The sequence below is a fragment of the Natrix helvetica genome, assembly GCF_964273705.1.
Source record: "Natrix helvetica genome assembly, chromosome: 6".
NCBI lineage: Eukaryota > Metazoa > Chordata > Lepidosauria > Squamata > Natricidae > Natrix > Natrix helvetica.
Genome location: NC_138553.1, coordinates 46,652,532 through 46,667,156, shown reverse-complemented (window position 1 = coordinate 46,667,156; position 14,625 = coordinate 46,652,532). Strand labels below are relative to the sequence as shown.

At 34.6% G+C, this 14,625-nt stretch overlaps 1 protein-coding gene across 4 annotated transcripts in view; it reads right to left on the bottom strand.

Moving 5' to 3' along the window:
• Positions 1-1,241: 1,241 nt before the first annotated feature.
• The window catches only part of PTPRB (protein tyrosine phosphatase receptor type B), an 81,592-nt gene continuing 68,208 nt past the window's right edge, over positions 1,242-14,625 (bottom strand). For 3 of the 4 annotated variants that reach the window (XM_081956877.1, XM_081956879.1, XM_081956880.1), the window contains 12 exons: positions 13,782-13,881; positions 13,352-13,432; positions 13,235-13,252; positions 13,054-13,135; positions 12,810-12,900; positions 12,378-12,454; positions 11,414-11,548; positions 7,911-8,033; positions 7,085-7,248; positions 6,708-6,843; positions 4,048-4,168; positions 1,242-2,636 (listed from right to left, as the gene is read on the bottom strand). In XM_081956877.1, coding sequence (XP_081813003.1) covers positions 2,614-2,636; positions 4,048-4,168; positions 6,708-6,843; positions 7,085-7,248; positions 7,911-8,033; positions 11,414-11,548; positions 12,378-12,454; positions 12,810-12,900; positions 13,054-13,135; positions 13,235-13,252; positions 13,352-13,432; positions 13,782-13,881 — 1,151 coding nt within the window. In that variant the 3' untranslated portion in view covers positions 1,242-2,613. Of the gene's footprint in view, positions 2,637-2,658; positions 3,908-4,047; positions 4,169-6,707; positions 6,844-7,084; positions 7,249-7,910; positions 8,034-11,413; positions 11,549-12,377; positions 12,455-12,809; positions 12,901-13,053; positions 13,136-13,234; positions 13,253-13,351; positions 13,433-13,781; positions 13,882-14,625 lie in introns of those variants that run through there. The other variant, XM_081956878.1, reaches the window with a different exon arrangement.

The following is a 14,625-nucleotide window of genomic DNA, read 5'->3' as shown; positions in this document are numbered from 1 at the left end:
TGGTGACAAGGGGATCATGCTGCTTCTGAATTCCTTCTTCTCCCATGATAGACACTTATTCTAAATTTAACTTTGGGGGGGAGGGGTTGCTTATAGAAGAAAACATAAATTGATATTTTTAATATCGCCCAGCTGATATAAAATATATTACAGCTATTTGATTTATTTAATACAAATGCATACCAGAAACCTATTCGGTTTCTAGCATTTCCATTCAAAGAACCATTCAGTACTTCCATTCAACTGTTCCACAGTCCAGACAAATAATTTGAGGACAGCATTATGCAATTTTACTATTCTTTGGAATACTAAGTAGAACACTAGAAAAATTGTTTGAAAACCTGTGAAGTGTAATAACTACTTCAGGTTGATGATCATAATCTTCCACCTAATCATTTTTTTTCATACAGTAGATATTATTAGGGGAAATGTTTTCCTCTTAAAAACAGAACTTATTATGAAAACATCAGATGAACACTTCAGCAATCAACTCAACGTATTTGAAATTTCATGAAAATAATTAAATTTAATTTTGGGGTGTTGATACATAATATTCTCTTAAATTAACTGGATTGTAAGATAGTCAGATAAGATAGTAATAATCAAGGAAATATAAATTATTTGTTGTAATAAAGGTAAAGATTTCCCCTCTTCAGTTGTGTCTGACTCTATGAGGCAATTTTCATCTCCATTTCTTAGCCTAGGGATCCAGGGTTGTCTGAAGACACTTCTGTGGACATGTAGCCAAAATGACTATAGGCTGAGGCATATAGAATGCTGTTAACTTCCTACTTGTTTGCTTTCGGACTGCTAGATTGGCAGGAGCTAAGGCAAGTAGCTCACCCTGTTGCATGGCACTCAGGTCACAAACCTGGGCTGTCAAGCTCAGCATCTTTAACTGTTTTATCTTATTTGTTATAAAATATCCTTAAGGTAACTTTGCAACTTCCCTTCTATTATTTGATCTGAAGGTTTTGTTCATTCAGTCATTTATTTATTTACCTAGGAGAAAGTAACTTAGTGAGATTAATTTCTGAATAAATACATAAAGTTTTAGGCTAGAATGCTTTTACAGTGATGTCACCTTTTATTTTCTGCTAGTATTAGCTATATTTATTTATATACTTTTTCTATTGCTATTCTGTTCTTATTTAAAACTGTTTTTCTCTTATATATATATATATTTACACTATAAACGTGAAGCTCAGACATCTTGCTGGAAAGATAGTATACAAATGAAGCAAGTAAAAAATAAAATGTATCAGAAATTTTGAATATTGTTCAGAAAGATCACATTATAGGAGAAAAATGTGAATAAATCATTCATTTGTATGCAAGTAAATCTAACAAATCTTTTTCACCCAATTTGCAATGAATGTTTTAAAATCATAAAATGGCTATTGTTAATTTTTTGCTACCTACAAAAGTGCGATCAGAATACTTAAGAGATGATGAACAATACATTTTAAATTTTCTTTAGGATGCCCTCTCTTTCAATATTAGAGGGTCTTTCATCAGATTAGGATTTGATTTTGTATAAAGACCAACCTGTCTGAAAAAATTATCACAGAGAGCTTGTAAGATTTTATACAAAATGTCTTTTAAGATGTCAGCAGTTTCTTTCTTTCTTTTTAATCTGTGAAATTTTACACTTTATGCTTGAGAAAAAGTTTGTTCTAGTACTTAAATGCTAGCAAAAAGAGAAACTTAACTGAAAGCTTTTGGCCATGTTTTACTCAGACATTTGCAATGGCCCAAGACATATGACTGATTTCACTCTTTTCTCCATTTTCAAAATTCAACTAGATGGGCAATGATTCTGGCTGTATCGGGGGCAATGAATCTGAGATTAGTCTGTCCTTCCTTCCTTCCTTCCTTCCTTCCTTCCTTCCTTCCTTCCTTCCTTCCTTCCTTCCTTCCTTCCTTCCTTCCTTCCTTCCTTATTCCTTCTCTGCCAAACTCTTCAAAGGCGATTCTGGGAGATGCACAACAATTTTGAAAGTAGAGGGAAAATTGCATTGCTGACGCAGCTACATTGACTCTACTCCCCTTGACTTCTGTGGTTTGAGATAGCTACCTCACACTGGGCCATGAAGAAAACAATATACATATTTCTGTAACTCTCTGGGCTCTCAATAAGATTATTAAAGCAAAACCTGTTATTTTCAAAAGTCTAGGAAACCTGACTTTGCTGGAGAGCTTGGGATAAGCAGTCTGTATTTCACATGTGTAGAAAGATGGCTAGAATAAGACACGAATCATACAGTATGTTAGGTTTAAAGGATGATTTGGAAGGGGGAATCACATCTCTTGATACATTTTCCACATAAGATAGTTTATAAGGAATATTTCATTAAAATAATTTTAACATAGAAAAATAGTATTATCTGAAGAATAATATAAACAATATAGATAAAACATATTTACATATCAAAAATATTTATCTACAACAATAATCTATTATATTTAAATTATGTATTTTAAAATATCACCAGACTAATAAATTATACACAGCTTCAAACAGGTCTGGCACTTATAGTGCATAAAATATTTTTAAAACTTAATTTAAAAAAACCTAACAGAACTGCAAAAAAGCAGGAATTTTTTTGAGCTTTAGTGCCTTGAATAAACAGCATCTGAAACCAAAAGAAAACTGTAATTAGAAAATATAGAGAATGAATTTCAATTAAACCCAGTGAATACATTCTTATGAAAGTACAGTAGTGATTGTATGTAGTAAAATATAAATAATATGACACCATAAATAATATAGAACTGCATGTGCATGTAAAATGCAACTCTATCTTAGAATAAAAGCCAAAATATTCAAATCCCCCCCACTATAAGAAAATCAGGGATTCAGCAAAAGGGATTCTTTTATAGATTTCCAAGGAACTGCATTACAAAACAGAGCATTGCAATTGTAACAGAAAATTTTCAAAAACTTTAAATTAAATCACAAAAAGAATAAAAAATCATCAAAGTTAAACATCTCTGTGTATTTTTATATAATGTACATTATAAGATTATTACGTATTACCGTAACTATGTATAAAGTATTACAAAATTTACAGCAGTTTCTTTCTCTGTAAAGTTCATTAATCTCTTCAGTTATACCAATTATACCAACTCAGTGTAATTCAACAAGGCTAATATAATAGAAGTTCCTGGATGATGTACAGGTTATTAATCAAACAGATTGTGAATACACAACATGACTGATTATGAAGATCTAGATCTTTCCTGCAATGTATAAAATGAAAGAATTTTAATTCTTTTGTGTATGCCTTCCCACAGGAGAAAAAATTTACATGTGGAAAGAGAAAAAAGCAAATCAGTGTTTTATGTTAGAGGATTTGTTTGTATAAGTAAATGTGTAAGTAATATAACATAAACATACAATATAAATTCTATAAAAGGAGTACTTGTAAGATACAAAAATGTGGAATATCACTGCATTAAAAACAAAACATAAGAAACCTAGCACTAGTGTGATATAAAACTCACCCACTAAATTTTATTGATACCCAATTTAGTGAAAAAATGGATCATAAATACACACCTGTTTCAATGACACTATATTGATGGATAATGTGAGCAGAGCAAATATTGTGTTAAAGCAGTAGATCCAAAGAACCAAATGAGGAAAGAGGTGACACAGTGAGAAAACCAATGTACACGATGGTCCTGCTTTCCTCCTCAGTCTATGGCAATTGAACATGTCCATGACAAATGAACATGCCAGTAATTTACATTGAACAAACTCTCAGCTCTATCCAGGCTTATCAATCAAGCTCCCATTCAACCAGTATTTAAGAAATATAGTATCAATGCATATCTTTAACCAACCTTTTCACTGTTACTGGTTTTAACTGATTTTACTGTTGTATTGTTGATTGTTGTTAAACTTTTATACAAACATAAATGTGGTGTTACCAGGAAGAAAAGAGACAAAGGAACAAAATAACTAAAACAAAATATTGATGGAAATGATTTATTAAATATAATGCTGTGGCTATTTGTAATGTTCATTAAATTCATTCTTACCTCTGGGATACTCTGGATTCACATTTTCATATATTGGGAACAAGGGATTTTCTTGCTCACTTCGTAGCTTTCTTGCTCTTAAGACATCTCTCACACATTGATGTAAATATACATATTGGCACTACAATGAAGATGAAATACATATTAAAAATATACCTTTTCCTCTATAAAGCTTTTAACTATTAGCAGGTTCATCTCCAACATATATAAAACATAGTAAAAGGTAAAGGTTTCCCTGTCAGCCATGTCTGAGTCTAGGGCATGCTGCTCATCTCCATTTCTTGGCTGAGGGAGCTAGCATTGTCTGAATACAATTTCCGTGGTCATGTGGTCAGCAGGGATTATATGCTAAAGGCACACGGAACACTGTTACCTTCCCACCGAAGTGCTACCTATTATTCTACTTGCATTTGCATGCTTTTGAACTGCCAGTTGGGCAGGAGCTGCGCCAAGTAATGGGAGCTCATCCTATCACATGGGCGCTTGAGTCTTGAACCCGGGCTGTTAGCTATCTAGCTGACAAGTTCAGCACCTTTAACTGCTGAGCCACTGCGCCCCCCCTTAAAACATAGTAAATTGGAGAAAATACAAACTGGCTGCTTGCTTCAGAAATGTAGAAGGCCCTAGTTCTTGTGTTTCCTTATTCCACTTTGATAATAATACATTATTTTTCTAGTTCCAACACATTTAATGCTTAATTCTCAATGTAATTTTATCAATTAATCAAAACCTTAAATTACCAATGTAATTTAATTAAATTTAATCAAAATAATCAAAGTTATTACTATTCCCTCTCAATTAATATATTAATTAATAATAAGTTACATTAATAGAAGATTCTATCCTAGAGTGACAAAACAAAATAGTTTCTTTTCGAATCCAAATAATAATATACCATCATATGAATAAGTTTACTGCACTTTTCTCACATAAAAACAACAATCTGCCCTTCTCGTTTATTTTCCAGTCATGCATAACTTGCTAAGTATACTGATCTTGTCCTTTAAATGTAAAAATGTTATGGCAAGACTTCATAAATAAATAAATTAAAAAGCCCATTAAAGTGGAATTATGATCTCCCAGCTTCAAAGAAATAAGCTCACACCTATGCGCTTCTCACCTATTTGATATTTTACTTGAACACCTGTTTATCTGATGATTTTTTTTGAACACACATTTTCAAAGCATCGTGAATGTCATCTTTGAAAACATTGCCTCTTTTTTTCTAAGACCAACACCCCGAAACAGTAACCCTATTTCACCCAGTGGAAAAAGAATCCAGCCTATTTATCCAAAGGATTTCTAGAGGGTTTATAAATTATTATCATATAAATGGACAGTGAATTTGGCTTTATGCCAGAATTGGTGAAAATGGTTTTAGCATCTTTCCACCCATTATAAAGAACTTCATTTTGCATGAGATTGGTGCCATGCTCCTTAATAATTAATTAGGAAATCAGTTTCTTCTCAGAGTTGAAAAGTTACCGTAAATAATTAAGCAGTCATATCTGTAAAAAAGGAGGATATAGGCAATTGTAAATCATAGGTCTAAGTGAGACTGGTGGCATAGAAGATGGAGAACCTGAAGATTATTGCCATCGTTATATAAACTCTCATCTGATCGGTATCATGGCTGATTATAAAGTCCCAGGTTTTGTAGGTTTGAAATCCAGGCACTCACAATAATCTTTTCTAAGCTGATGGTGAAATAAATGGCAGAATTTTCCATTAGAGCCAGGATTAGATTTCTTTCTTCTACTCCTCAACTGTGTTGACCCCATATCACTGCCGGGTTTTTTGTAACAGCATATATTAACCCTTAGAATTGTGAGAAAACTGTATGGCCATTTTTTGGCAATTACAACTTCAAAGTTAGCAGCACAAAATTGTAAAAAGGAGTTGGGTTTCACATGCTGCTTGCCCTTTTCTATATTGGCATTTGTGGATGCACGAAAACTGGTAGAGGGGCAGGATCCCAGAGTCAGAGAGAATGAGGAAAGATATTTGACAAGGCAATATGCATTGCGTCTGTCAGAGGAAAAAACAAGAAATTTGTAAGGCTAACAGGTGAAGGAAGCACAAGTAAAAAAAAGGTAGAAGCGATGTAGATTTGAGGGAGAATGGGAGAAGGTTGGAAAGTCCCATATTAGAGTATCTAGAATTGTGCATATTATATTGTAAGCTGTTCTTGGTAGGTGGTAGTCCAGAAAGATAGGATTTAAATCTGATAAATATATGCATTAATAAAAGTATGCTATTGATGGGGAATCGGGAAGCATTATGATTAGCTGTGAAGAGGCTGAGTGGACAAAAGCCTGGGAGCAGAGTTTATGATGGAAGGGTAAAGAAAGCATGACAGAAGTCAGAAGCCTAAGATAACAGAAGAAGAGGAGTCATGAACTGAAAGACTGGAGAGAACAGGTATATTCTCCAAAATTTAGGACAAGATAGTGAGACGATGGTAGGAAAGATGTGGAGACTTAGGGATCAAGGAGGAAAGGAGACATTGGTTTTCTTTTATAGATTTCCATTAGCTGGAGGTCTTTAGGTTTAGGTTTAGGTTTATTAAATTTATAGACCGCCCCCTCTCCCCGCAGGGACTCGCAATGACTTTAGCCATTTTGATAATACTATATTACCATTCTATATTTAAAGCTTACCTCTGTTTGAACCATGTGAACCCTGTGAAGCCTAAGATCATACACTGCCCCATAAATATCCACAGAATCCTTTGAATCCAACTGTTGAAGAAGTCGATCGAGTGCAATGAATGTCCCTGTTCGACCAACACCGGCACTGAAAGAGAAAAGAAGAACAATGCCACTCCAGATTATTCTCCATGCCTTTTTTGCCAATGCCGTATGGATAATCAGTTCAAGATAAACTGGGACTGATATTCCTTTTTATTTTTTCAATTTCAGGAATGAAATTTAATGATTTACGGTTTGCTGTTGCCCTTTGCAAAGAAGCAAAAAAAAAAACTTTTTAAAATGAAGGTATCTGTGTATTTTTGAAAATACTGTTGTGCAGCTCATACCTGCAATGAACTACAGTTGGCCCAGCCTGAGGGGTTCGATTGATATAATCTCTTACAGTCCTCACAAACTGAATGAGCGACTGGGTGGTTTCTGGTACACCATGGTCTGGCCATACAGTGTAGTGGAATTGACGAATAACTCTAGAGGAATCAAGCTGCTCTTCCTATTAAGTCAATGAAATAAATATAATAATTAGCCTGGGAAACAGACCTTACAGAACACATGAATATGTGCTAAGTTTTGGAGAAAAGTTTTTCATAAAGTATAAGTACATAATGGGTGCTTTACTGGTATAAAATGAAAATGTTCAATTATTTCTATGGCATAATAAAGTTGACATGTTGAGAAATAAGTGACAGGTTGATTTCTTGAAATATCTATGTTATCACTATGCTATAAGATATTGTAATATTTTTTCAATTCACAAACATCAATTCACATCACTGAATTGTATATAAAATAAATTAAGCAGAGCAATATTCAGTAAGTCTCCTTAGAAGGAAACTCAAATGGATTTACTGGAGATCCATTCTTAGATTAATGGATATAGCTGTCTGGCTGGTTAAGCAGGTTTAGACCGGGTTACTTGGTTGAGTGGACACCTTTAGGAAACATTAGGTATATTAGTCAGAGCGGGAAGAAAAAAATGTGAAAAAATGGACCACTTCATACCATATTGCTGTCGTAAATCTATATGGACTACATATTGGGAGTTGAAAGTGTTACCTTAAATATGCATGGAGCTGCACCTCTTTCACATTTAACAATAAAATGAAATAGTGCATCTTCTTTGAAACATTTGATTAAATAGTTGGAAATACTTACACTGGAAATCTTAAACTCTCTTATTGTCCATTCTGGGAGAACTGATTCAGATAGCATCTGGACTATTAAATCACCATAATATAAAGAATCGTGGTCAAAGGGCCAATAATGATCACATTTTACCTAGAAATTTGAAAAAAGTTTGTTTTTAAAATTACAAAGCTGTATTTATTACTATACAGTTGAATAGCTGTGCCATCCTTCAAAGGAATGCTCCACTTTGTAGGAGGTTAGAGCAAAACATCCTCTCAAAGCAATTGTATATCCTTCTCATTTTTAATCAATGCAACCATGTTACTTTGCATTACTGTGCTTCAGTGCTCCTTTAGCCTTCTCCTTCAGAGATGGCTATGCTACTTCTAGGTTGAGTGGCTTCAGCAGATGTGGTAGGTTTGCCAACTGCTGTCTGCTTTGAACTTCCCGAAGCCTGTCAAAGTTTTTTGGCAATCTTAATCAAATACTGTGTAACTGTGCCATACCTCATGTTAAAATCACTCCATTTGGAGTGATCGCAATATGTATGTTGTGATATTTCAGGCTGGATTGTTTTGGTGCATGCTTCAGGCCATCATGGGGGTATTTGAGCAGTGATAAGTGAGAAAGTTCAGAGCTTGATTGCAGAAATGGGGAAGAACCCTTCGCACATAGGACTGAACTGAAGAAGTTTGAGGCAATGAAAATGGTTTTGCTAAGGTGAATTTTGGCACCACTTCACTTCTATGAAGAGAATCACACCCTCTCCTTGGTTAAATCTTTTAGTTGAAACAAAACAAGTTGCTTTGCAGAGATCAATGAATATATACTTGAATTTTATAGCAAATTATGCAGAGTTCCAGATACAGATGTTTATAGTCTGATTTTCCTAATCTAAAGAAGAATGTACAAGCACCAGGAGACTGAGTGATTTTGCTGGGTGACTTTGCATCAGTCCCTCTCTCTCAGCCAGTGGTGGGCTACAAAATGTTTAACAACTGGTTCTCTGCCCTAATGGCTGGCTGGATGGGCATGGCCAACTCGATGTCACTTAGGTTGAGGGGCGCTTCATCTCATCTGCTCTCTCATGACTGTGAGGATGCTGCAACAGTCATAAATATGAAAAACGATCATAAGTCACTTTTTTCAGTGTCCTTGTAACTTTGAATGGTCACTACATGAACTGTTGTAAATCAAGGATTACCTGTACAAAAATGCAAAAAACCTCTTTGCTTGCAAAAAGATGCCCTAAGTACCAGTCATTAGATTAGAAATGGGGGAATACACACTGAAGATCAATGAGTCACAGCCATCATGGAAAACTAAACCATTCTGTCTGAATACCTTCTTTTTCCTCAGCAATATCTGCAACCCAGAGTTACAAATCAGGCAGAGCACATTGAGGAATTAAAATAGTTAAAATACAAGGATAACTATCAGCAGCCACGTTACTCTTGCTCATAAAATGAAACCCTTTTTGCAGAGAGGTCATTTAAGCTCTCCAGAAAGTGGATGGGCATATTTGGGCTACAAAATGCGGAGCTAAAGAGACAAATTCACATCTTGAGTGAGGGCTAATCCCATTCTGCCTTTGTTCAGACCTTGCTGCAGGGAATTTTTGCCTATGAGTATAGCTATCCATCTCTTTATCTCTTAAGTGTTGACATCTTCTGTGGGCTATTAAGGAAGGTGGGGGCTGCTTTCTGCCTCTAAGAAAACATGTTTCTCCATTTCTCATTCAGGGAAATATATTCTTCCTTTTTAATATTTCTCAAAATTTCATTCTTCTAGGAGAGGGGTGGGTGCTAACTTTCTACAATTGGTGCCATGTTACTATGTCATATTATCATGAGAGAAAACTAAAACAAATTGGAAGGAGGATCCACTTATTATCAGTGAGCAATCATGTGCCTTTCCCACTCCAAAACAATGCAAGAGATTCCTGTGCCAAAGGTGCTTTTCCAAAAGGCAACTGGACTTTCTGGAAACCAAGAAAGTTCAGTTGCCTCTTGAGAAAAGCACCTTTGGGACAACCATGACCTGGATGGCTGAAGAATCCCCACATGACCCCAGGACACTGCAATCATCAAAAATATGAGTCAGCTGGCAAGCATCTGAAATTTAATCACATGACCATGAGGATGCTGTAATAGTTGTAAGTGTGAGAAACAGTCATAAGTCTCTTTTTTTCAGTGCCATTGTAACTTCAAACAGTCACTAAATGAACTTTTTTGTTTTTAAGGATTTATAAGAGGTAATGTGATAAACCAAGATCATTAATATATTAGTAACACTCAGCTCTATTTGTCCTTATTTGGGTCAGATGAAGTGGTGCCGAAGTTGAACTAGGTCAAGAAATCATGCCTTGATCCTTGTCAGATGGAGATCTTATGATAGCTGGGTTCTGTATCTGTACAGCTTGTTCTAAATGAAAGGGTGGATGTCTAGCCTGGAAGACTTTTAATCAGGTCTTGTCTTTTGATGTTTGGAAGCTTCTGGATCATTCTGTTCTTGTAATAACTTGTAATAACTTCTGTATGATGTTTACCTAATATAGTTCATGTTCATTAATTTTTTTTATTACTACCATATATGATTCATGTAGAATGGCTTTGACAATTACCAAGAAGCTTCAGCTAGGGTAAAATATGTTAGCCATAAGTAAAACTGATACAGCAAGAAGTATCATTCTGCACTGGTCTTTTCTAAAATCAATATTTTTATCATTTTAAATAACTGAAATTTAAAAGACCCCTTTGCTTGCTTATGATTTAGCATTTGAGAATATAGTCTGCTCTACATCTTCTCCTAATAAAGATAAAACTGCACATTCTAATTGAATTAACTCTTTATGCCAACATGGAATTTGCCTGATATACCACCTAATATCCATATGAAGGAAAAACCATTTAAAAACTGAAGTACATTAATGTAAAAATCTTCATAAAGCTTCATTTGTTGTCAATATTTTTGTGAGCAGGTAATAACTCTACACAATTATAGCTTAGATTCAGATTTTGCCCTTTTATTTGTAAAGACTAAAAGTGAGCACAATTAACTGTCCACAGCTGCCTGATTTTTATTGGAGTTTCCAACAAGGGGGGGGGAGGCAAAATGCAAACCATTTCTTTGTCCCATTCCATAGGTGGATGTTTCTGTGAGAAAATTCACTCATGCAATATATGTAATCCCTTGTGTGTATGTATGTAGAACTTTATGGAAACAAGGATTCTGTGCATTAGTGAATCCTTGATATCACTGAATACTAGGAGCCCTGTTTCCCTTCTTTTCTCATGGAGCATGACTTCATCAGTTTTGGATGATGGTCTAAAAGCTTGTGAAAAGGCTATAAATAATGATCCCAAACCAAACAGCATTTCTTATGTGTGTCTTTCTTGCATAGATTGTAAAGCTTCTACTACACTGTGATATGCAACAAGTTCTGTCGAGGATGCTATCGTTGGCATTTTATCAGTGCTAGATGATATAATCTTTTTGTGAAGTAATTAACAAGTAAGAAAACCACTCACCCGGCCCTTCTCAACACACTGGGTTACCATGACAACATTATGAACATTCTGTTCCCATGCCATTTTCCAGAAATCATCCTTTGTGCCAGGCAAAGGTCCTTGAGTTGCAATGTATTCCCTACGGAAATTATTGCCCTGTTGATTCAAAGGCTATGATTAGTTCAGATAGTGCCATAGTAACCAGAGATAACTTTCCCTATTCTTGGTTTTAAAGCACAGTATTCATCCTTCACATAAGAAGAGGGAATATCCAAGCAGTCATCAGGATGAAAAAAACTATCAAGATTACTTTGTCTTAAAGAAGCAACTTCATCTTTTTACTAATCAGGATCAATCATACAATAACACACAAAAACCAAAATCACAACAATGTCAAAGCCTGGCCAAAATTATGAACAAAGACAATTCTATTTTCAAGAGGAAAATGTTTCAGCTAGATTAAATTTCTCTTCTTCCAATTTCATGGATTCCTAAAATGCTTCTATTCTGTATATATAATTTTAAAGGTAGTACTTATGATACATTTGGACTCTAATTCCTACTATCACTTCCAACACTTATCCAACACTCAGCTAATTATAGACTATAGAAGCTATATAAGAATACTCATATGATGATTTGTTGCCCTTTATTGCAAATAACATCATGGCATCTTTACAATTTTCGTTTACTTCATAGCATCCATGTGATTCCTGAATGAAATATATCTTCAAACAGTGGTGCTACCTGTAATAATCTGCTGTATCTACTTCTAAAGATTAAAAGTAGCTACATGTGAAAAAATATCATTTGTAGGTTCTAATGCTGTTTAAAACATGTTTAGTGTGTGGCTTTTAGTGCTAGAGGAATTTCAGTTTTACGGAAACTAGTTTGGCACAGTATTAAGACTTTGGTTGATTAGAAGACATGGGCAGGAAGTATCTTTTTTTAAAGAGTTCATATAAAGGAAATATGGATCACTTACTGGGATGTAGCTTGCATTGATATAATCAGAACATGGGTCGTCATCCACATTTGAAAGTTTCACTCTTGTTGTGTCATCTATAAGAAGGATTTATTATAACAAAACATGAACCATTCCATACAGCTATTAATTTTCTTCAATTACATAAGCCACAGAAATAGAGATAAATATTTACCATTTTGCCAATCAACATTAATGCTCTACATCTACACACATTAAAAATGAGGTCTAGATCATATTAACTAGAAGTGAAATTATACCTTCCACCTGTGATATTAAATGATCCACATAATTTTTTTAAAAAATATAAAAAGTAAAATATTATTTTCAATGAGGACTGAATTGTAGTGCCAAGACGTCGCTTGTTCTTGCTGAAAAAATAGAACATCAATAGAAAAAAACCAATGGCTCACATTCAGGCTTATAACTTACAGGGCAATATATTATTATATCGGTTCTTCCCTCGGTTCTCTGGCAAAAGTGCTATGTCGCATGATTGGTTTCGACCCACATCCTTTAGATCCTATAGAAAACCAAAATAAAGGAGATGAAAATAGATTATATATAAATAAATGATAGGCATTAATATCCCCATTTTATAATACAACATTTACGACCAAGGCTAAATGGAAATAAACATCCTTGTGAATGTTTTTTCATTCTCCATGGTCCTTACCTCATATTCTTTAGATAGGAGGTAGTTTGAATCTGCCTGAAGTTTGGTGAAGTGCATTTCAAATTGATTTACTTTTATTAGGCTAAAACATTCAAAAAGGAGAAAAATATGTTAGAAAGGGAAGAAATAAACAATCAATGAAAAAAATTCTTATCCTAATTGACTTAGTATTGGCTCTTACCTGGATGTTTTCCGGTTCCTTTAAGATGTTTGGGGAAGAAAAAAATTACAGGTCAGCTGGTGATTTAGTAAAGATACCATCCATATGGTAGGCAAAATGCAAAGTAGTCAACATTACCCTTTTGGTCCCAAATTCAAATGAACTGATGGCCTATCCTTGCGAATGCTTAGTTTTGCTGTTGCTCTTTCATGGCCAGTTCTGCAAAACAAGAATTTGATCAGGATTATACGTAATGCTTAGAAGAAACAATATTATATTGTTTGACCAGGAAAGGGACTTTCTTTCATAATATCTGTTCCAAGAACAATGAAAACAAATGGAACTTTCTAACATTACAACCCTCTGTTTCATTGCAGCCTTGCACATGATTCATCTCATCTTCACACCATGGAACTGGCTCTGACTTATGCCACCAAATCATTAAGTGAATATCTATCCATATATCTTGATTTAAATGCATGTAGCAATTTGGGAATTATTGCACAATAATTGGGAAAGTAAAACTCCCTTTGACACAGGGAAGAATGAAATATAAATTTCAACTCACTTTATTTTTCGTCTGCAAACAAGCAATCCAGTGATAGCCATAACCATAATTATCAAGAATAAACCAGTGCTCATGCCTTCTACAACTCCAACTGAAGATTCTGAAATAATTATATGAGATAAAAAAGAGAAATAATGTATAGAGTCTATTCATAATCCTTTGTCTTATGATGTAATGAACAACAACAATCAGTCTACATGCATTTACATTCAACTTGCGAGCATGGAATTTGGGTCATAAGTTGTTACCATTGTTAAATGGGTCATTACTCGATTTTTCAAATATTCTTATGCTGGCCATTAAGTGAATGGTTCAGTTAAAGCAAATCCTATGGTTGTTACATGAGTCATATGATGATTAAGCAAATCAATCATATCCAATGGGCAGAGTTGGTTTTTTTTTGCCAAAAAATGGCAAAACAAAATTGCAAATTGTGGCCATGTGATCAAGGGGGGTTACAATAAGTTGTAAATGCAAACTGGTTGCTAAGTGGCTAAAATGCACTCATGTGACCATGGAAGTGTGGGGATGCAGCTCTTGTAATTTTGAGGATGGGTTATAAATGGATTTTTTTGAAATCTGTTGTAACTTTGAATGGTTGTTAAGCAAGACTACCTGTAACGGTAACTTCCTTTCTCTTAATTCATATAATCATCTATTAAATACAAGTTTTTAAAGAACATTAAAAGAGCCTCAGTGGTTAGAATGTAGTACTGCAGGATACTTCTGCTGGTTGCTGGCTGGTTGCAATTTGGCAGATCGAATCTCACAAAGCTCAAGGTTGACACAGCCTTCCATCCTTCCGAAGTGGGTAAAATGAGGACCCAGATTGTTGGGGGCATTA